Source organism: Ambystoma mexicanum, chromosome 6q (assembly GCF_040938575.1).
Source record: "Ambystoma mexicanum isolate Mex_15411 chromosome 6q, UKY_AmexF1_1, whole genome shotgun sequence".
Taxonomy (NCBI): domain Eukaryota; kingdom Metazoa; phylum Chordata; class Amphibia; order Caudata; family Ambystomatidae; genus Ambystoma; species Ambystoma mexicanum.
In genome coordinates, this window is record NC_090937.1 from 231,192,654 (window position 1) to 231,213,597 (window position 20,944).

Below are 20,944 nucleotides of genomic sequence, written 5' to 3' on the forward strand. Positions count from 1 at the left end.
GGAATACACTAAGGGCCTGATTCCTGGAAGTGTTTCATAATGGCACAATCCCATAGGAAATGTTCCATGAATCAGGCCCTTCATTTTGATCATCACAGCGGGTGAGTGTTTTTTTCAGACCTGTGCTTTCTGCCGAGTACTGCTGCTGGGGAGTGCAATCCCTTTTGTTCCAAGGCACGTTTTCTAATAACATATATATACATATATGTATAATTTTCCCCTTTCTTTTAATTATATTGTTATGTGTTCATGTATTGAGGATGTGCACTCATGGTAACTATCAGTTACCACCTGTCTGCAACAAACAGGCTATATCTCATTGATAAAGCAAAGACCGGCACCATTAGAAACACCCATGTCACACACTCAGAGGCTCATCATTACTCAGTGCACTGTTGTAAAAGCAAGTATCCATCTTCCGAAGATGACAAAAACACTGCCATGGATGACACGTTCCAGTGTATCCAAGCTTTCTCATAGTACCACGGTTTGTCATATATTCCTGGCATGGAAACAATACATTGTTAATTCTCCTTCTTTTTCACCTCATGGACTCTCCTACTCCTTCAGGCAAGAACATACATGTAAATATTAGCAAGGCTTTAGATTCGACTATGTAGCCTTTGAATACATTTTATTATACTAGGTTCAATTTATAATGGCATAATAAGGTCAACCCACTATTTTGTCACTTGGTCCACTGTCCTTTAATACTGTGGCAATCCCTTCTCTTTACAAACAAATAATTGCTCAAATCCCTCTATATGGATTACATTTTGGTGAAATTCTCTCCATACCAGGACTAAAATGTGGAGTTGTGAGGATTTTTCATCTCGTAATTAATAGATGTCTGCTCTTTTAGTTATGTACATTTGTGGTGGGTAGATGATGCTAGGGTAAGCACAAAGAGTTAAACACTAACACCTCCCCCGCTCGTGGATCAGCGTCTTTAATTTATTCTGGACAAAGTGGAGTGCATATGGTGTGTTTGAGAATGTACATGTGTGTTACCAGCATAATGTTTCATTATTTTGTGTTTCTTGTCGGCAAAGACCAACTCAAACAAAGGTAGCAAGCTGTAAATAGATTCAAGGAAGACATTTCTCAGTTATCATCTCTTTGCAGGTTTTCCAACTTGGGAATTCTTCACGTCACCAAAAAGAAGGTGTTTGAAACGCTGCAGTCAAGAATGACAGAAGCCTTCAGGCAGGGGTACAATGCCGGACTCCTGATACATCCGGATCTTGACTATACACCTGTGGAAAATGGGGCCGAAAGACCGTTAACAGGTTTGATAAACAATATTATCATTAGGTGGAATGGGCACAGCTTTCTGTTTATCAGGTGCCACCATGAGTTACAGCCTCCATCAACTTGTCTCAAATATCACCTTTTTTCCAGGGCCCTCTGTACTGTATGTGGGTTTAGCTACTTGCTGAAGACCTTTACCGGAATCTTCTATTTGCTGTCTTTCGTTACCAGCTGTCAGTGTATTTTTAGTCTGTGGCTCATAGAGGTATGGATAGTGGTGGATGGAAAATGTGTTTTAATGCACATCCTTCTTATTGATGTGTCATTATTCCCTTTTTGGTGTATTACTGGCATTGTAATTTGGTTAAAGGTGAACATTTGTTCTCCTCCTTAGTTGCAACGGGCTGCCTCTGTTGTCAGTTTAATGTAAAGAAGCCCAGATGCCCCTGGTCCAAACAGAACTGTGTTGGTTTTGTCTTTCGTTTTGTATTTTAAGTGTGTGCCTGTTTTGTGTTAAGTAGTTCAATAATTGTTATCACTTGTAATGTTGTGAACTTTGTTGCTGTCCTTCGGTCATGGCATGAAGTGTGTTGGATGTTTTCAGGCTACACTTGTTATGACAGTCAAAACCTGTTAGCTTTGCCAGTGCTTGTTTATTATAACACAAATGTATCTTATATGTTTCCTGTCAGGCCTTGTTGAAATATTTTAAAACTATCCAAGGGGTCTGTGGTGTATTCCTTAGGGGTAGGTTCTCTCCTATACTGCTTGCTGTCATCAAATTAGTCAGTATGGCTGAATGAAAGATGGGTGTATGGATTCTTTCCACTTGGGAAATTTACATTTTGCTGTCATTCCCTTTTCTGACCCCATTCTGGGGCAATGGATCCACATAGGAAATATGGACCCTGCTCCCTTACTGGAGGTGCCCTAAGAAAATTCGGTTAATCCTTCCCAAGAACTGGCCTTGACACTGGAGTATTATTCTTCCAAATCACTTTTCAAAATTCAGTCTGTACAATTAATGCACAAAATACCTTTTTGGGAAAGGAATGGTCCCCACAAAATGGCCCACTTTCAGGTAATCAAAGAACCATTTTAGATCTAAAACTGAGTTAATCATATTTTAACTTAATAATTAGCCACAAGTACCTATACTTATCCCTGGAGGGTCGAATTTACTGTACAGGTGAAGATGTAAGACTCTGACACAGAGGGGCTTGGTACACACTTTTATTCAAGTGGAAAATGGAACAAAAACCCTATCTTGGCCTAACTCTAAGAGGGGTTTCCCTGCCTCAACCGAAACTACTAATGTCAATGTCAGAATGTCCAAAGTAAATGTCACGAAGTTCAATGTCAGAATCCTAGCTCTGTTCCTCACACTCTAAGGTGAACTAAATTATAAAGGGGTCTTTCGAGCCCAGAGGAGTGACTCCCTTCCCATGGACGAAAAGACTGTTCTGGTTTATCAGTTCTTCAAGTGTTAGGGGAATGTCTCCCTTCCCTAGCCTTCCTTAGTCTTCTGGTACAGTTCAACAATCAATAGGAACTATATCCATTCCCCACTTGCCTTTGTTATATATTCTTCTCTGCCTCTAGGGTCCCTGACCCTGACTGGCAGACCTGTCTTCAACCTACCAGGAACTGCGATGAAGAAGAGTGGCTTGGAGGCTCCTTCAAGCTGTAGTGGGTCCCTGACCCCGGTTGGCAGACCTGGTTTCCTCCTACCAGGCACTGCAACGAAGAAGTGTAGCTTGGATGCTTCTCCAAGCGGTGGTAGGTCCCTGACCCGGGTTGGTAGACCTGGTTTCCTCCTTCCATGTACTGTGATGAAGAAGCGTGCCTTGGAGGCTCCTCCAAGCTGTGGTGGGTCCCTGACCCTGGTTGGCAGACCTGGTTTCCTCCTACCAGGCACTGCAACGAAGAAGTGTAGCTTGGATGCTTCTCCAAGCGGTGGTAGGTCCCTGACCCGGGTTGGTAGACCTGGTTTCCTCCTTCCATGTACTGTGATGAGGAAGAGTGGCTTGGATGCTTTTCCAAGCTGAGGTAGGTCCTGGACCCTGATTGGCAGACCTGATTTTCTTCCCTATCAGGTCTCTTAGTTCACAACACAGACTTGGTTTACTCGCCTGTGTTAGGGAGAATTCTCTGTTAAGGCTAATTTCCCAAACCTAGTGAGTCCCCCAGCAGCTTTGCTGTATTTTTGGGGTTTATTTTTTTCTCCTGCTAAGAGTGAGACTCTTTTTCTCCCACTCTTAGGCATGATTTGAGAATGTCCTTTGACTATGTAATGTGTTTTATGGGCTATGGGGTCTTTTACTCCATAGGGCTTCATGTGTTTTTGGTAAGTGTGTTACACAGCACCCTCAGTGCAATAACAGAGGGGTGTCATAGTGACCCCCAAACATAGACTCCATACCCTGGGACTGACTACTGTCTCCCAGGGCATGTAAAGTCACCATTGGCTTTACTAATCTTAAATTGTGAACAGAACCAGTACAAACCATCATATTGTGGAAGTACTGGTAGGGGTAATTCGATTGCCCCTGGGTCTGTTTTACAAGGGGGCACTGTCCAGTCCCCCCTTGTCGAGTTTCTGGCTGGTGGCAGTGGATACCACGCGAAATATTCCACCGGAATATTTCCTATGGGATTTTCCCATTCATTTTAAACGCACCACTTTTTGGTGCAATGTTAAAGATACCGCTGGGTTATTTATTTAATATTTATTCCCCGGTTGGGTCTTTTTGCCAGGACTCAGTTTTAAAATGGCATTTGTGTTTGCCTCTGAAACTCTAACCCAAGTCGAGCCCTTTGTTCCACTTTTTGACGGGCTTCTCCACAGAAGCCCTCCAAATGGTGCCACTCTGTCTGGGGTCAATAGGATGTGTGGGAGGGGGATTAGGCACCCTGAACTGAGTTGCCATGGCAACTCAAGTCGCACTCATGTGTGATTAGCCCAGTGCTGAGCCAAACGGCTCACCACTTTGCATGTTTGAGTGACAGCTAGGCTGTTGAATGGGGGGTTTTCTGCATAAAAGCAGGGTTTTGGGGACTGGAACTTCAGAAGTCGCCACAGGACCTAAAGAATCCGAAGAGGGGAGAAGCTGAGCCATCTACAACGACGACACCACCGGTGGAGCCCTGCTGTACGACACTCACCACTTTTCCGACTACAGAGGAGATCTTCTTCCAGGAGAGTCTTCTTCCCCTTGAGTTGGTGGGACCAACCAGTTTGTCTTTTTCGCCTCCCTGGATCGTCTCGTGGTCGAATCACCCATGCCAATCACCCATGTGGCCAGATAGCCACGCTTCACCACTACCGCGAATAAAAGGGTAGTACCCTTTAACCGGGAAACTCAGCGGTTGGTTTCTTCCCAGGCAGTGCAACGACCTCCAGCTTTCCTCCACGTCGAGATCTTCTCCTCCCCTGGACGAAGCTCTGTCTTGCACCCGCTGCCAGGAACAACTACCCCCGCTGGAGCTTTCTCACCATTTCAGGTACTGTGTCCCGCCTGGTCTCCCTTGCAACAGACTGTCCAAGGTGTCCCGTAAATCCTTGACTCTCTATCCTGGGGTGACCTCAGACCTGTTAACATTACCTTTCTAACTTGATCCAACCTCTTTTGACTTTTCTGCAAAGACTTTGAGTGCATTTCCACTGTGTGATATTGGGCACATTCCGCCTTGCTCTCTCCAAGAGTGGGCCTGGCCTATGAACTTTTTGCTCTACAGTAGACCCTGCCTTTCTTGACTTGCTGTGGTTTCTTAAAAGTGTTGGTACCGTGTGTTTTTCCTATTCTGCCTTTTCTCTCCCTTTTTAAACAAATTATTGGAGTGCCATCTACGGTTACCCGCTCACCTCTGTTTTGCTAAATAAGTGGTGTCTTAACCTAGACTTGTCAAATAATTAACTTGGGAGGTGTATATATTTCTAGTGACTGTGTTTGAACTTGCTTGACATATTAGTGCCAGTGTATTTCTACAAATGTGTTTTTAAATAAATAATTATATACTTTTATACCAAAGCTCTGGTCAGTGTTTGCTTGTGCTACTGTATTGTTAGCCCTATTGTGTATACTCTATATGCTGCCTAACTCTTCTTGAGAGAAGTCTGACTGCTCAGCCACAACTACCAGGTAAATCTGGGTGGTGCAGACTGCTACCAATTGGGTTTACTGCTAATACCTGTAGACTTAAACTTTTTGCAGTGGCCCCTAAGGGAACTGCACAGGTTTCTGCCTAACACTGGTGTACAGCGGTGGGATTTCTATTGAGTATACATTTTAGTGTGCTTTTAGATACCTTAGTGCAACTAACCACAGAGCTTAGCACTTAAAAGTTTATTTTCTAACCTGTCAACTATGGAAAGCTATAGTCAAGAGTCCCTTGCTACAAAAACTGCTGATTGTTTAAGAGTTCTCTGTAAGCATAAGAATCTCCTGACTAAAGGCAAGAAAATTGAGCTAATAGAAAGATTGTTAGCAAACCAAAGTCTGGGTGATGGTTCGGAGGAACCTACTCTCCCAGAAAATGTAGATAACAGTGATGATATTGATATTGATTAAAGTATTGCAAATCCTGAGGCAGAGTCAGAAGGGCGGGGTGAGGCTGTTGTAACTGTCCCCCCTAGGCCTCTGTCTGCTCTAACAACTGTACCTACTGGACCTTTGCCAGGTCCCACACTTAGTCCTCAATGTATGGAACTAGAGAAAATGAAACTTGAATTGGAGTTTAAAAGACTTAATGCTCAGACAGAGCAACGGTACCAAGAACTGAGGCTCAGAGAAATGGAGCTGAAGCATGAGCTAGAGATGAAGAAATTGTCTGTTGAAAATGCTTCTCTCTCCGGATCCTCTAGGAGTATCAGTCCCAAAAGACCCCGGATGCCTAAAGAGATTGTGGATATGTATGAGCTTAAGTTGGATGTGTTGGATTGGTTGGCTATGTTTGAGTATAATCATGGGCTCCAGGACATCTCAGGGAATGAGTTACTTCCCTGGTTGTTCTCTAGGCTCCCCCCTGTTGCATCTGATGTGGTAATGGAGTTGGGGGAGGTAGATAGAAGGGACTATGAATGTGTGAAGCTAGCTTTAATAGCTAGATTTGTGAAGACCCCTTCCCAGTACCTTAAGAGGTTTAGGACCCTCAAAAAGAATGATGGTACCCCTTGGGCTACCTGGGTGAATGACTGTTTAAAAAACTTAGAGGGGTGGATTAAGGGTTACAAGGTGAACACTTATGAGGGAAATCTTGTAATGTTGGAGTCAATTTATGATGCCTGCTCTCCTGAGCTCAGCCAGCACTTGGCCGATTCAAAGGAATTAGATTCCAGGAAGCTAGCTAAGGCTGCTGACTTGTGGGTTGCCAACAGGGCTACTCACAAGGATTCAGAGGTCACTCAGAAAAAGGATGAGGGAAAGCAGCCACCAAAAGGGAACCAAGAGACTTCTAATACCTCCCAACCCAAAGAGGGCCCCAAACAACAAGATAACCAGGGTAAGACCCAGGGTAAACCACAACAGGCTAGTGTACCCTCTGGTCACAAACCAGAAGGATGTCAGACCAAGCCACCCTTCCAGAGAGCATTTGGAACATGCTATCTCTGTGGGGCAACTGGCCATTTCAAAGGAGATCCAAAATGTAAGGGTAAACCTACAGGGATCAGCACAGTCTCCTTAGCCTTCACTCCTGAGGAGGAAGTCCAAATGGCTAGTGCTCACTTTGAAGTCTTTGCTGAAGAACATTTGGGTCTTCAAGCAAGTGTAACAGTAGAGTCCATGGGTCTGGTTAGTAATCAGAATAGGAGTGTGCACAACTCCATACCAGAAAACTCTAAAGTTTATTATATGGACAGTGTTCTTGTCAATGGCCAGGATACTCCTGCCAGGCGAGACTCTGGGGCCAGCAGAACAGTAGTGTAGGAAAGCTTTTTCAGTCCTCAGGATGTTGCTAAGGCACCCAAAGGTCCCACTAAGATGTCTGGGGGCCCTGTCCAAATGGTTCCAATTCTACCAGCCCTCATTCAGTGTAATAACATGACAGTGATGATTCCTGTCAGTGTTCAGACTGAGGTGCCTGGGAGAGTCCTGTTGGGGAATGATCTAAGAACTCTAGGAGTAGTATCTAGTACCCGCAGGCCTCCCAGTATGGAGACCCAGAACCAAACCAAATTGGCTAGAGAGGCCACCTTAAGGAACCACTCTAAGCCTGTGGGAACCTCTACAGAGAACACCACTACAAGCCCTGGTGTTGGTAAATTGACCACTGACCCAGGGAAATTTCAGGCTAAAATGTTAGGGAAATGAGAGCCCGAACACAAGCTCCATCATTATTCCCCCGGTTTTAGAGTCTGTGATTCCCCCTGCTTCTGAAGAAGAGGTGGATAGACCAACTGGACCCCTAACGAGACCTAAGAGAACTGGTAATTCTCGGTGCTGGTGGAAAACCAGAAAAGAAAAGTCTAAGGCCAAAAACCTTCAGACTGTTGGACCTTCTACTGAAGACTCCAACCCAAATCCTAGTATTGGGAGTGAATCTCCTAAAGTAGGTAAGGTTAGATCTAAGAGGAAGGAGAAGCATGTACCTTGCTTATCTCCACCCCCTCCAACCAAGAGGCCTAAGACCCAACCTTCTCCCAACAGAGAAGTGGTGAGGACCTCTGGAGACCCCTCTAGATCTAAGGGAATCCTTTATAAGGACCCCTTGAAAAAGCCTATCACAGGTTCAGAAGTTGACCAACTTCTGAGGGACTGGTCAACCATATCCCCTATAGTTTTAAAAGGACTTATGTTCCTCAAAGGGTTTGTAGGTCATATAGCTTACAAAGGAAAACCTTTGATTTGACCATAGAGCATAGGTCAGGTTGTCACCACAAAAATGCTGATGGTCTCTCTAGGATGTATGTCATTGACTAGAGGTATGAGATTCATCCAGGAGTGGATTAAATCCTCCTGTCCCTTAGTCTGGAGTGGGGTGGGGGGCGAGTGTTAGGGAGAATTCTCTGTTAAGGCTAATTTCCCAAACCTAGTGAGTCCCCCAGCAGCTTTGCTGGATTTTGGGGGTTTATTTTTTTCTCCTGCTAAGAGTGAGACTCTTTTTCTCCCACTCTTAGGCATGATTTGAGAATGTCCTTTGACTATGTAATGTGTTTTATGGGCTATGGGGTATTTTAGTCCATAGGGCTTCATGTGTTTTTGGTAAGTGTGTTACACAGTACCCTCAGTGCAGTAACACAGGGGTGTCATAGTGACCCCCAAACATAGACTCCATACCCTGGGACTAACTACTGTCTCCCAGGGCATGTAAAGTCACCATTGGCTTTACTAGTCTTAAATTGTGAACAGAACCAGTACAAACCATCATATTGTGGAAGTACTGGTAGGGGTAATTCGATTGCCCCTGGGTCTGTTTTACAAGGGGGCACTGTCCAGTCCCCCCTTGTCGAGTTTCTGGCTGGAGGCAGTGGACACCACGCAAAATATTCCACCGGAATATTTACTATGGGATTTTCCCATTCATTTTAAACGCACCACTTTTTGGTGCAATTTTAAAGATACCGCCGGGTTATTTATTTAATATTTATCCCCCGGTTGGGTCTTTTTCACAGGACTCGGTTTTAAAATGGCGTTTGTGTTCACCTCTGAAACTCTAACCCAAGTCGAGCCCTTTGTTCCACTTTTTGGCGGGCTTCTCCACAGAAGCCCTCCAAATGGTGCCACTCTGTCTGGGGTCAACAGGATGTGTGGGAGGGGATTAGGCACCCTGGACTGAGTTGCCATGGCAACTCAAGTCGCACTCTTGTGTGATTGGCCCAGTGGTGAGCCGCCCGGCTCACCACTTAGCATGTTTGAGTGACAGCTAGGCTGTAGAATGGGGGTTTTTCTGCATAAAAGCAGTGCTTTGGGGACTGGAACTTCAGAAGTCGCCACAGGACCTAAAGAATCCGAAGAGGGGAGAAGCTGAGCCATCTACAACGACGACACCACCGGTGGAGCCCTGCTGTACGACACTCGCCACTTTCCCGACGACAGAGGAGATCTTCTTCCAGGAGAGTCTTCTTCCCCTTGAGCTGGTGGGACCAACCAGTTTGCCTTTTTCATCTCCCTGCATCGTCTCGTGGTCAAATCGCCCGTGCCAAGCACCCCGGCGGCCGGATAGCCACGCTTCACCACTACCACGAATAAAAGGGTAGTACCTTTTAACCGTGAAACTCCGCGGCTGGTTTCTTCCCTGGCAGTGCAACGACCTCCAGCTCTCCTCCACATCGAGATCTTCTCTTCCCCTGGACGAAGCTCTGACTTGCACCCGCTGCCAGGAACAACTGCCTCCGATGGAGCTTTCTCACCATTTCAGGTACTGTGTCCCGCCTGGTCTCCCTTGCAACAAACTGTCCAAGGTGTCCCGTAAATCCTTGACTCTCTATCCTGGGGTGACCTCGGAACTGTTAACATTACCTTTCTAACTTTATCCAACCTCTTTTGACTTTTCTGCAAAGACTTTGAGTGCATTTCCACTGTGTGATCTTGGGCACATTCCGCCTTGCTCTCTCCAAGTGTGGGCCTGGCCTATTAACTTTTTGCTCTACAGTAGACCCTGCCTTTCTTGACTTGCTGTGGTTTCTTAATGTTGGTACCGTGTGTTTTTCCTATTCTGCCTTTTCTCTCCCTTTTTAAACAAATTATTGGAGTGCCATCTACGGTTACCCACTCACCTCTGTTTTGCTAAATAAGAGGTGTCTTAACCTAGACTTGTCAAATAATTAACTAGGGAGGTGTATATATTTCTAGTGACTGTGTTTGAACTTGCTTGACATATTAGTGCCAGTGTATTTCTACACTTGTGTTTTTAAATAAATAATTATATACTTTTATACCAACGCTCTGTCAGAGTTTGCTTGTTCTACTGTATTTTTAGCCCTATTGTGTATACTCTTATATACTGCCTAACTCTTCTTGAGAGAGGTCTGACTGCTCAGCCACAGCTACCAGGTAAATCTGGGTGGTGCAGACTGCTACCAATTGGGTTTACTGCAAATACCTGTAGACTTACACTTTTTGCAGTGGTCCCTAAGGGAGCTGCACAGGTTTCTGCCTAACAGCCTGCCAAGTACTGACTCCACAAGTATCACTCTCACAGTCCTCTTTATGACCTCTTGTTTTCACATACAGACTTGGTTTACTTCCCTGCCAAGTACTGTCTTCATATATATTTCTCTCACAGTTCTCCTTATGGATTCTTTATCTTGCATAGAGACTTGGTTCACTCCCCTGCCAAGTACTGTCTTCAAATATCTTTCTCCCACAGTTCTCTCTCTTACGTAACAGTCCTGGGTCGTCTTCCCTCCAAGTACTGTCATGAAGAAGATTAATGCTTCTTGCCACTTCGTATGTCCTTTACTTACAAGGGCCACAGACCCTATTTCCCTTGTTACCGTAGGTCAGTAAAGTTTCATTCACTGTATTTCTCAGGGCCTCTCACACCCTCTGGGTACCCCCAACCATAGGCTCAACCACCTAAGTACCTTTAGTGTCCTGGTTGCAGCCCTCTGGTTGGTTGCCAGATTCCCAGTGTCCTGCACTGCTTCACCAGCACTCTGGGGCACTTCCTGGCTTGCCCCAGCGTCTCTGCGGCTTCAGACCCACTTTGGCATCTCTGTTCCCTCCAGACCACGTGCTCTTCTAGTGCTGTGCTGCCAGCGCTCTCCACAGCCAGCCCTTCAGTTTCTTGAGCTGGTCCTGTTGACACCGCCCCTTCAGCGCCTAAGCACCTGGGCATGCTCCTGCTGCCTCCGTCTGCAAGCCTCTGTCCCTCTTGCGGTTCCTCTCCAGAGCATCTGACATTCGGGAAAGTCTGTTGACAGTTTTTTTTGTCAGTTTCCACCAAGGTCTGCAGTTGAAAGCTAGACCGCTCAGGTAAGTTCCTTTGAGTGATCACTATAGATGCACACCTCCTCCTCCTCATCTCAGTCCTTGCTTGTTCTGGATCTTCATGACATTCATCCCTATTCTTCCTCATCTCAGTTCTTCCTACTTCTGGCATACTACAGAAGTATTTGAGATAGGAAGGTAGGGGGTGAACACAGTGGGGGAGAAGGATAGGGGCTGTCAGGTGAATACTGCATTCTGCCACAAAAGTCATCACTGGTCCCATATGGGGTCTCCCCTCTCATAAAATCCACCCGCAAATACCACCCCCAGAGGGGTTATCGGGTAGCGGTCTCACCTTCCTGACCTCATGGTAAGAGTCTCCCCCTATGGAAGCAGTGATAACATCTTGAGATTCGTCGCAACGCGTATGTCTGCATTTGATTAAAGAATTAATCCATTGGTCATTTGCAATGGATATGGTGCCGAAATCCTTCCAACACAGATTGTGTAACCTTCTTAAAAAATATGACTTTAGGTCCCTGCAAAATATTACATCCCATCAAGAATGCCCTGTGTATCAAATATATCCAAGAAAGTTTCTGAGAGAGTATTTTAGGTCCACACGTATTTATAGATCCTGTAAAGTCCAGTGTGCTGCTTCTGTATAAAGCCACTGCAAAAAGCTCAGTGGTTTCATGCATTCACTGCAGAGGTCTGTGGGCAGCCTGAAAATCACAGGTTCCAACCCCAAATGGATTCCCTCAGCTTCATGAGCACAATTGAGTTATCAGAATGTAGTGATTTTCCATGCTGCTATTTGTTTAGAATGTGGCCATTTGTTTGGAAGATAGAATGAGAACGAGCAAAAGAATGGCAGTGTGGAAGACTCTTTGGGAGAGACAGAAAGAGAATGAGTAAGGTGGATGAAGAGGGCACGCAGATGCAGATCAGCACTAGTGTTCTATTGATACACAATAAAGCATTGGGCCTCATTCCGAGTATGGCGGTAAGGGATAGCGGCCACCGCTAACGAGAGCGGTGGCGTAATCCCTTACCGCCATACTCCGAGTTCCCTTTGCGCCATGGAGGTTTTAACACCTGCTTTTAGCAGGTGTTAAAAACCATGGCGCTAAGGGACCTTGATGTTAATTACGCCACCGTAATTTACGGTGGCGTAATTAACGCCTTCCCCACTCCCATTATGCCCTATGGGGCAAAAATGGGAATGGGGAAGGGTAAATGGGGATTGGGGAATTACCGCCCCGCCACCCTTGGAATGGGGCGGTAATTCCGCCATCCACCAAGGCGCTGCCGGTCCGGGTACGGCGTCAACCAAGGCGTTAATAGCGCCATTGGTTAGCGCCGTACTCGGAATGAGGCCCATTGACTTTACCTAATTCTCGCAGTCGAGTTCATTCGGGGGTTGGTACATCACTTTGGCGACAAGGGACACCGGTGCAAGGACCCATGCACACAGACAATATAGCATCTGCATGTTGAGAGCTGGGATGAGAAGCCTGTTCCACAATTTTATAACACCACACCGAATGGCTTCTATGTGATTGTTTTTCGAGTGAAATTCGTTATTGTTGAATGTGGACATCTGTATTCAAGGAAAATGTTGAAGGTTGTGCGTGCTAGAGTTTGGCTTTCAGTATTCTGACTACATGCTCATTTTATTAGAGAAAAGGACTGTGCAGCGTGCCAGAGCACCAGCAGAAACAAAAGAAGGACTATACAAATACATTCCAGTTTCCAGGCAACCGACAACAGACAAATAACACAGAACTATACGTGCTGCTTGCAGCTGTAGGAAATTAAATAAAACAATAACAAAATGTGAAACACTACGAATTTGTTTAACAGGTAGCACAAATAAACATTAAAGGAAGCAGAGTTTTTAAATTTAACATTTTAAAAATATATCTTTTACATTGAAAATGCAAGGAATTAAAGTTAATCCGCCAGCAGATTGTTTGCCTAAGTACAGGTGAACCTACAACACTGTGGTCTGAATGGCAAGAGTATTGGGGCAAATACATTAAGAGAATTGAACATGGAGGGCTAACATCTGAACATAAATGCCTTTTACTGCTTTGGGAACAGAGGTACAAAGAAAATACAGAGAATTGCCACTTTTGGTTTTGGATTAACCTGGTGCTGGTGATAGGGATGTATATATAAAAAAAACATGATACAACTGAATTTGCACTTTGCCCCACAGATGAATGTGGCCATAAATAGATTTAATTTTTATTTAAGATTCCAGAGACCAGAAGAAACAACTGAAAAATAAATATCGGCATTGAAAACGTTAACCCTCACATGCATATATGTCATGGGGATAGCTAAATAAGAACTCATTAGAGATCAAATAATCATACATAGAAATAATAGATTGATACGAGACCATGTGTGGATGTTCGGAGATCCAACACTAGCAGATACCATAGCAATTGCTAAGAAAATTGAACACACACAACTATGCTCTAAGGAAATCAAAGAAAAAAAAAGAAGTCTCTCATCCAAAAGCAAAATTAGAAAGCATAGCGAGATCAGCGCATAGCATGCAAATACATTTGATTAAGAGGTAAATAGAAAGGAAAAGGAGAAATAAGAGAACAAGAAAGAGAAAAACTGTAATTGGGGTGATGGAGAGAAAGAGAGTGGCTCAAGAAGAAGGTCACCACAAGCAGAAGGAGCAACAACAAATGTTTCTGGTGTGGCAGAAGTGGGCATTATGCCAACTCAAATCAATGTCCAGCAGTGAATCTGCAGTGTGTGAACCGTAGAGGACATTTTGCTGAGGTATGCAGATGCAAAAAGAAGATTGCAGACATATAAGAAGATACGTTTGAAGAGGGAAAGAGTCATGTTTGTAAGAAAAAAGTGAGAAGACTCAGATTTGAAGTGTCTTATTTGCAACATGGCATGGAAATTAAAGTCATGGTAGATACTTGTTCCCCATACACCATCATTTCTGTGAAGAAATCAGAATAAATGAAAGTGAATGGATTCAAGGCAGCTCTCAAAAAATCGGAAGTGAAAAATCCTGAATGACTTGAAGGGACAACAATCCATATGCTAGGATGTCTGTGTGCACAGGCTGAGTTCAAGGACAGGATGCAGTAAAAGATTTATGTGTCAAAGAAAGGAGTCGAAGTGCTAGATTGGAGGGTCCAAGCTGAACTAAAAATCAGGCTAGTTCCATGTCTGGATGGACCAGTTCTATGTGTACAGGCCAAGTCGAGCACAGAGGCAGAAACATTCAAAAAGGTTTTCAGCTCAAACATTGGGTGATTAAAAGGATATTCACACTAGATAATTGTTACAAATGGGGCTATATACCAATGACTCACAAAGCAAGGAGCATTCCATTTGCACTAAGAGAAAGTGTTGAGAAGGAGCTAGAAAAGTTGGAAAAGGAACAGATCATTGAAAAGTCATCAGAGTGGATAAGTCCCATAGTGGTGGCAATCAAGAAGAACGGGAAGGTGAAAGTCTGTGTAGATTTAAAAGATGTAAATACGAATAGTCAAGTTGATCAGTTTCCTCTGCCTAAAATAACAGAGACACTGAATTGTGTGAGCCGTGCAGACACTTTCACCACCTTAGATTTATCACTGCGTATAACAAGGTACCCCTTACAGAAGACAGCAAGGACATCATTTACTTCATAACAGCATATGGTTTGTACAGTTACAATAGAATGCTGTTTCGATTGGCATCAGCGGCAGCCCTGTTTCAGCTAATGAGGTCACATGTTCTCAAGAGTTTGAAAGGAATAACAGTATATCAAGATGACTTTTTAATATATGGAAATGGTTTGAGAGAACGCAATGAGAAACTTAACGTGTTTTTAAAGAAATTGAAAGAAAAGGGTCTGATCATGGAGATCTCAAACTGCAAATTCAGAGAGAAGGAAGTAGACTATTTAGGACATGTGTTAAATGATCAAGGATACAAACCAGCATTTGGTGCACTTGAAGCAGTCAGAAATGCCCCAGTCTCTGTAACAAAAGATTAAGTGAGATTGTTTCTGGGTTTAGAAGAATTTTACAAGACGTTCATGAAAATCTTTGCTAATTTGGCACAAACGATGAGAACATTGTTGAAGAAAGATGTACAATTTGAATAGAATGATTAATGTGAGGATGCTGTGAGTAAGATAAAATGTGGGATTTGCAAAGCTCCATGTTTCGGATCATATGGAATTGGGAAGCCAGTGAAACATACAGTTGATGCTAGTGGGAAGGGTTTAGGAATAGTCATATCAAAAGTAATAGATGGAGTAGAGAAGACAATATGCCATGCTTCAAGGGCTATCTCAGAGACAGAATCAGGATATTCAGTCATACAACGTGAGCTATTAGCATGTGACTGGGCAATAAATAATTTTAGGGATTATTTGTGGAGAAATAAATGTACATTATGCATAGATAACAAGCCATTAGTTGAGGTGTTGATTGTAAAAGGGCCGACAAAAGCCTCACCCAGCACTGCTAAATTGAGTCTGAAGTTACAAGAATATGATTTTCAAGTTAAATACTTACCAGGGCTACATAAAGTGACAGATTGTCTGTCAAGGTTGCCCATAGAAGATGCTGGAAAAAATGACTGGATGACAAATTGTGGAGTTCGATATCAAAGGAAAAATGGTGGGAAGAATTGAGAAATTATGTTGACTTGCAGAAAAGTGACGGAATGGACACATGTTGGTTGGCCGAACTAAAGCGATATAAGAGAACAGTTAGTTCCGAATCGGATTGTGAGGATCAACTATCAAGGTGTATGTGCAATGGTAAGTCTTAAAAAGGGCACTAAGCCCACCCTGAAGAAGTTGCATTTGGAAAAGTCATTAAACAGGTCGTAATAAAAGTAATGACGGCCCAGTATGGGAAATGTGCAGGTTTGTGTTTCAGGGTTTCCCTGGTAAGGCAATTTCTTGAGGGGTGACCAGAGTCTAGCCCAACATTCCTTGGTGAACTAGGGGGTCAGCTTGTGTATGCTGGTGTCTGCCAATGCCTCTGGGCAGCCACATTCTATTTCCCAGAACATCGCTTAGGGCCGCAGCGCTCTCCGGCAGCTCTCTACCTCCATTGTTGGGCAGCTTGGTATTGACTAAGATGTGCTCTGGTCTCTTCAGCGCTGCCCCTGCTGTCCACGCTGCTGTAACGTCTGGTAGGTAGTTGATCTTGGTGTTTGCAGTTTCTCTTCTTCATTCTCTTCCATCTTGTCAATCTCTGCAAATGAAAGAAAACACTGGCGAGACTTTTGGCAATGAGGTATGGCATGAGACAAAGGTGGAATGCCCACATACAAACTGGCACACAGAGAATGGGTAGGGTTGGTCCCTGCCAGTTGCCTAAGGGCGTGGACTGCTTTGTGGTGAGCTTCCCCATACCCCTCTTGAGAAGGCCAGTATAATTACCTTGTCACATCACAAGTCCCCAAACACATCTTTGCTCAGGTTACCTAGAAGTGTTTTGTGTTTCACAGCCCAAAATGTAGTTGTCTGATCGAATATGATTGGAAGCTGATACCAAACCCATCGGCCACACTTTCAGGTCATCCAGTAGAGTAACCAAAACTGATTTGATTCCCCTGGCTGGTCGCAAGCCAACCCAGTAATGATATTGGTTTTTTAAAGTGCAAATAGCAATGTGTTGCTGAACTGGATAGATGTGCTCAGTAAACCCAACAAAGTAAAACATATTAGGATGCATACAAAAGTACATTAAACTGCAGATTAAAACATACAATTGGCACATGGAGATTGTTATTGACCTCAGTTCAACCAAACAGAGGGCAGTAAATAACTACCAGTATTGACTGCATTCTGAACATTTTGACTTTAAAAGCAGACAGGGAAAACTTCAATGCAATTTTCAGGTAAGATTTATTTCAACAAGACACTTCCTTTTTGGCAGGACCTTTTTTTCGTGGCACGATCCTATTTAACACACTAGAGTGAAAGCTAAAAAAACAGATTACACTTTCACTTTCTTATGGGTGAACCGTTTACTTTTACATGATGCTCAATTCATGCTCATGTTAAACCCACTGTAATTTAACTAAGTTTGCAGTTATAAAACGTGATATGAGGACACCTAAGTTATTTAAAAACTACAAAATAAAACCACATTTAATGCTGTTACTGTGTTTGTCTGTTTCAATATTAAAACAACATTTTTACCGTACCACCAAAACTCCAAAACATGTATTGCTACTACCTTGGGAGAATTCATTAGCGCTTGGAATGACGACCCTTCCCCAATTTACTCGACGCCGGATCGGAGAAAATTCAACCGTCGGACTACAGCGACGGATTTGGGCCTCGGAAGGCCTCTGGCCTCGGCCCGGGCCTCGGAAGTCCTCTGCACTCGGCCCTGCAAGTAGGGAGAGTGGGGGGTGGCACATATCCTACACTCTGATTAATATAGCTACATTACTTATATTCCTACACTCCCAGCCCGCTGCCATAGGGTGCGTATGGAGGGTACCCCCTTTCAATTTTGCCCCAAGTGCAACCGCAAGTATCCTTGGGTTGACAGACACGCCACGTGTAACCTCTGCTTGCCAAGGGACCACCCCGAGGCGAATTGCAGAGCGTGCAGTCTGTTTAAACCGAAGACCCTTAAGGACCGTTCGACAAAGCGTTGGGCCCACCACGCCAGGAGACAAGAGGCCATTGCCGCGGAGCGTGCCTTCAGCGATGGCAGTGACGCCGTACTTTCGGACGGCGAGGGCAATGTGGCGTCGATGGACAGCCAAGCGCAAGTCCCCTACCTCGGAAGGTTGTCCGGCAGGGCAGCTATGGGGAATACCCCCGACGACACGAACGCTACCCACACCACTTCCAGCAAACAAAAGTCCAACCGAGACTCGACGCGCACGTCGAGTTCTCGGAAAGAGGCACGTAGAGAACGGTCCACCGAGTCGCTGTCCTCTGGGTGTTCACGTTCGAGATCACCTCATGTCACCAAGCAACCCTCCACTGTTGCTAAAAGTGCCTCGCTCCCCTTAGTGACTGAGGTTCGGTCGTCGGAGGACGACACCGACCTTTTCCCCCAAGCCGCACTCCAGGAGTCGGCGTCTGCAGGCAGCGGTAAGGCTGCTACCGAATCCCTTACACTCTCCAGAGACAGGGACTCTACCCCCGAATTTCGACGCCAGGCATCGAAAAGCTCTGATAGGGCACAAAAGTCGGGGAAGCACTCTTCCACCCACGGGGAGGGGGGAAAACAACGAAGTAAGCAGTCCCAGCCTACTTCCACTCCTAAACTACATTCTACTCCACCTAAACAGACAGACAAGTCTCAGTCCCCTGTCCCTAAGGCCCCTGTTCAGGCCAGTAGGTCTAGCCAGGACAAATCTTAATCTGTTGTCCCTAAGACCCCAGTTCAAACCAGTAGGTCTAGTCAGGATAAAACAGGGAAAGCACTCCAGGAAAGAGTTATTCCCAGTTCAAGGGAATGGTCCAGTGATGACATAAACAGAGTAATGTCAAGAATGTCATCATTGGCAGATTTCTATGCCAAGAACCCGGAACACTTTCTCTCTTATACCCCAGAAGGGTCAACTCCCTCAGGCTCGAAGGATCCAATACCCCCAAGTAGGAAGTCCCGGGGTGAAGCACCAACTCAATCTTCAGACCCCTTCTATATACAGCCCTATTCTCAATACCAGGAAGATCCATCCTTTGTTGAGGATCCAGACGTGGGCATGTTCGAAGAACAAACTGGGACATGCTATTATGGGGATGATGAGGACCAAGAGGAGGAGGAGGAAGAGGACGACCCAGATACATACAGGGTATATTCCCCAGTAGAGAAAGAGCCCGCGGTTACCGACTCCCCTGTCGACAACCAACCTCTCCTGAATGAGGTCCTGTCCAGAGCGGCACAGCACTTCCACATTGACACCCAAGGTGCTCAGGAAGAGAGGGACTTTGCAGAGGAATTGGTGGGAGAAAGGAGACATGTTGCTCAGGCCATCCCTATCCTTAAGTCAATACAAAGGAGGATAGACCCTTCCCTTGTTAACCCCAATCTCACTAGGGCAGTAAACCCCAGAATTGAAAAGCTTTTCAGGGCAGCCCAATCTGACCCACTATACATAAGGGGACATCTCAAACCGGACTCCGTGGTTGTTACAAACACCCGTAAGAGGGCAGGAACACCCTTGTCATCGTCCGAAGCTCCCCCCCGACAAGAAGAGCAAGAGAATTTATGGCTTGGGCAGGAAAGTAGCCTCCACTTCCGCCTACCAGGCAAGGATTGCAAACTCCACCACCCTGCTGGCTAGTTACAGCTGCCACCAATGGGAAGAAGTCGCGGCTCTCATAGACTCCGCCCCAGAACCCTTAAAAAGCCAATTGGCACGAGTTTCGTCAGAGGGGAGAGCCTTGTCAGGTTGCGTTTTAAAATCAACCTTTGATGCCGCGGATAACGCTGGCAGATTATTTGCTGAAAGCACGGTCATCAAGAGGCATGCTTGGCTACGGCAGTCTGGTTTCAAGGCCGAGACCCAAGCATCATTGATAGATAAGCCAGTGGAGCCGGATCTATTGTTTGGAAAGGCAGTCGAGGAAGCGCTAAAGAATGCCAAGGACGAGTATGAGACACTCAAGTCCCTAGGGCAACTAACCAACAAACCCCCTAACCAGAGAGGGAATGGCAATTTTCGTCAGCCTCGTGGACAAAACACCCAAAGAGGCTCAAACTATTCCCAAGGCCAGTGTACTACATGGAACACTAACCAGCAGTCTACCCAGAGTTATGGCAGGGGTAACAAAAGAGGTTGTGGTAGGGGTAGAGGCAGTCCCAATAAAGGAGGGGGCACGCCTCCACCAAAACAGTGACGCTCCGTTCAGGGTCCCTTCTCACGTATCCGCAGTAGGGGGACGCATTTCCATCTTCACCCAAGCTTGGAAAGGGATCACATCAGACAGATGGGTGCTGTCCACAGTGTCCGCAGGATACTGCATAGAACTCCTAGAGCGTCCCCGAAACCACCCTCCACGACAAAGAATACACTCCTTAGACCACCAGAAGATCATACTCGAAGCGATCGAAATTCTTCTCGCAAAGGACGCGATAGAACTCGTCCCGGGACACCAGGTAAACATGGGTATTTATTCAACTTACTTCCTTGTGCCAAAAAAAGATTTGACAATGCGCCCAGTATTGGATTTACAGCCTGCAAACAAGTATGTCAAGCCCCAAAAATTTCGCATGACTACTCTCCAAGAGGTAATTCCCCTCCTAAAAAAGGGGGATTACATGGCAACATTGGATATGAAAGATGCCTATTTTCATATTTCCATGTTCCCAGCGCACAGAAAATATCTGCGCTTCGAGGTGGACAGTCAGCACTACCAGTTCAAGGTACTGCCCTTCGGGATAGCCTCGGCTCCAAGGGTATTCACCAAGGTACTGGCGGTGGCGGCGGCACACCTACGCAGGGAGGCAATCCCAGTGTACCCTTATCTGGACGACTGGCTCATCACGGGGGAGACCCCAGTAATTTGCAGGACAAACATTCAAAGAACTATCGACCTCCTCTTCGAATTGGGCTCCTCCATAAACGAGAAAAAATCAAGTCTGGTGCCCAGCACCTCCAAGCAGTTCCTAGGAACTGTTCTAAATACTCAAGAGGGGTTGGCTTTTCCTTCAGAGGAAAGAATTCGGAATATACTACTGCAAATTCTGCAATATCAAACCGGTCGCCAGATAACAGTACGCAAAGCAATGCGTTTGCTGGGCATGATGGCGTCATGTATTTACCTGGTCCCCCATGCGCGCCTGCGCATGCGTCCC

At 45.3% G+C, this 20,944-nt stretch overlaps 1 protein-coding gene across 1 annotated transcript in view; it reads left to right on the forward strand.

Annotated features, from left to right (window-relative positions):
- The window catches only part of NFKB1 (nuclear factor kappa B subunit 1), an 887,546-nt gene that overhangs the window by 577,011 nt on the left and 289,591 nt on the right, over positions 1-20,944 (forward strand). The window contains exon 7 of the mRNA XM_069630690.1: positions 1,126-1,289. Within this exon, the coding sequence (XP_069486791.1) occupies positions 1,126-1,289 (164 nt within the window). The remainder of the gene's footprint in view (positions 1-1,125; positions 1,290-20,944) is intronic.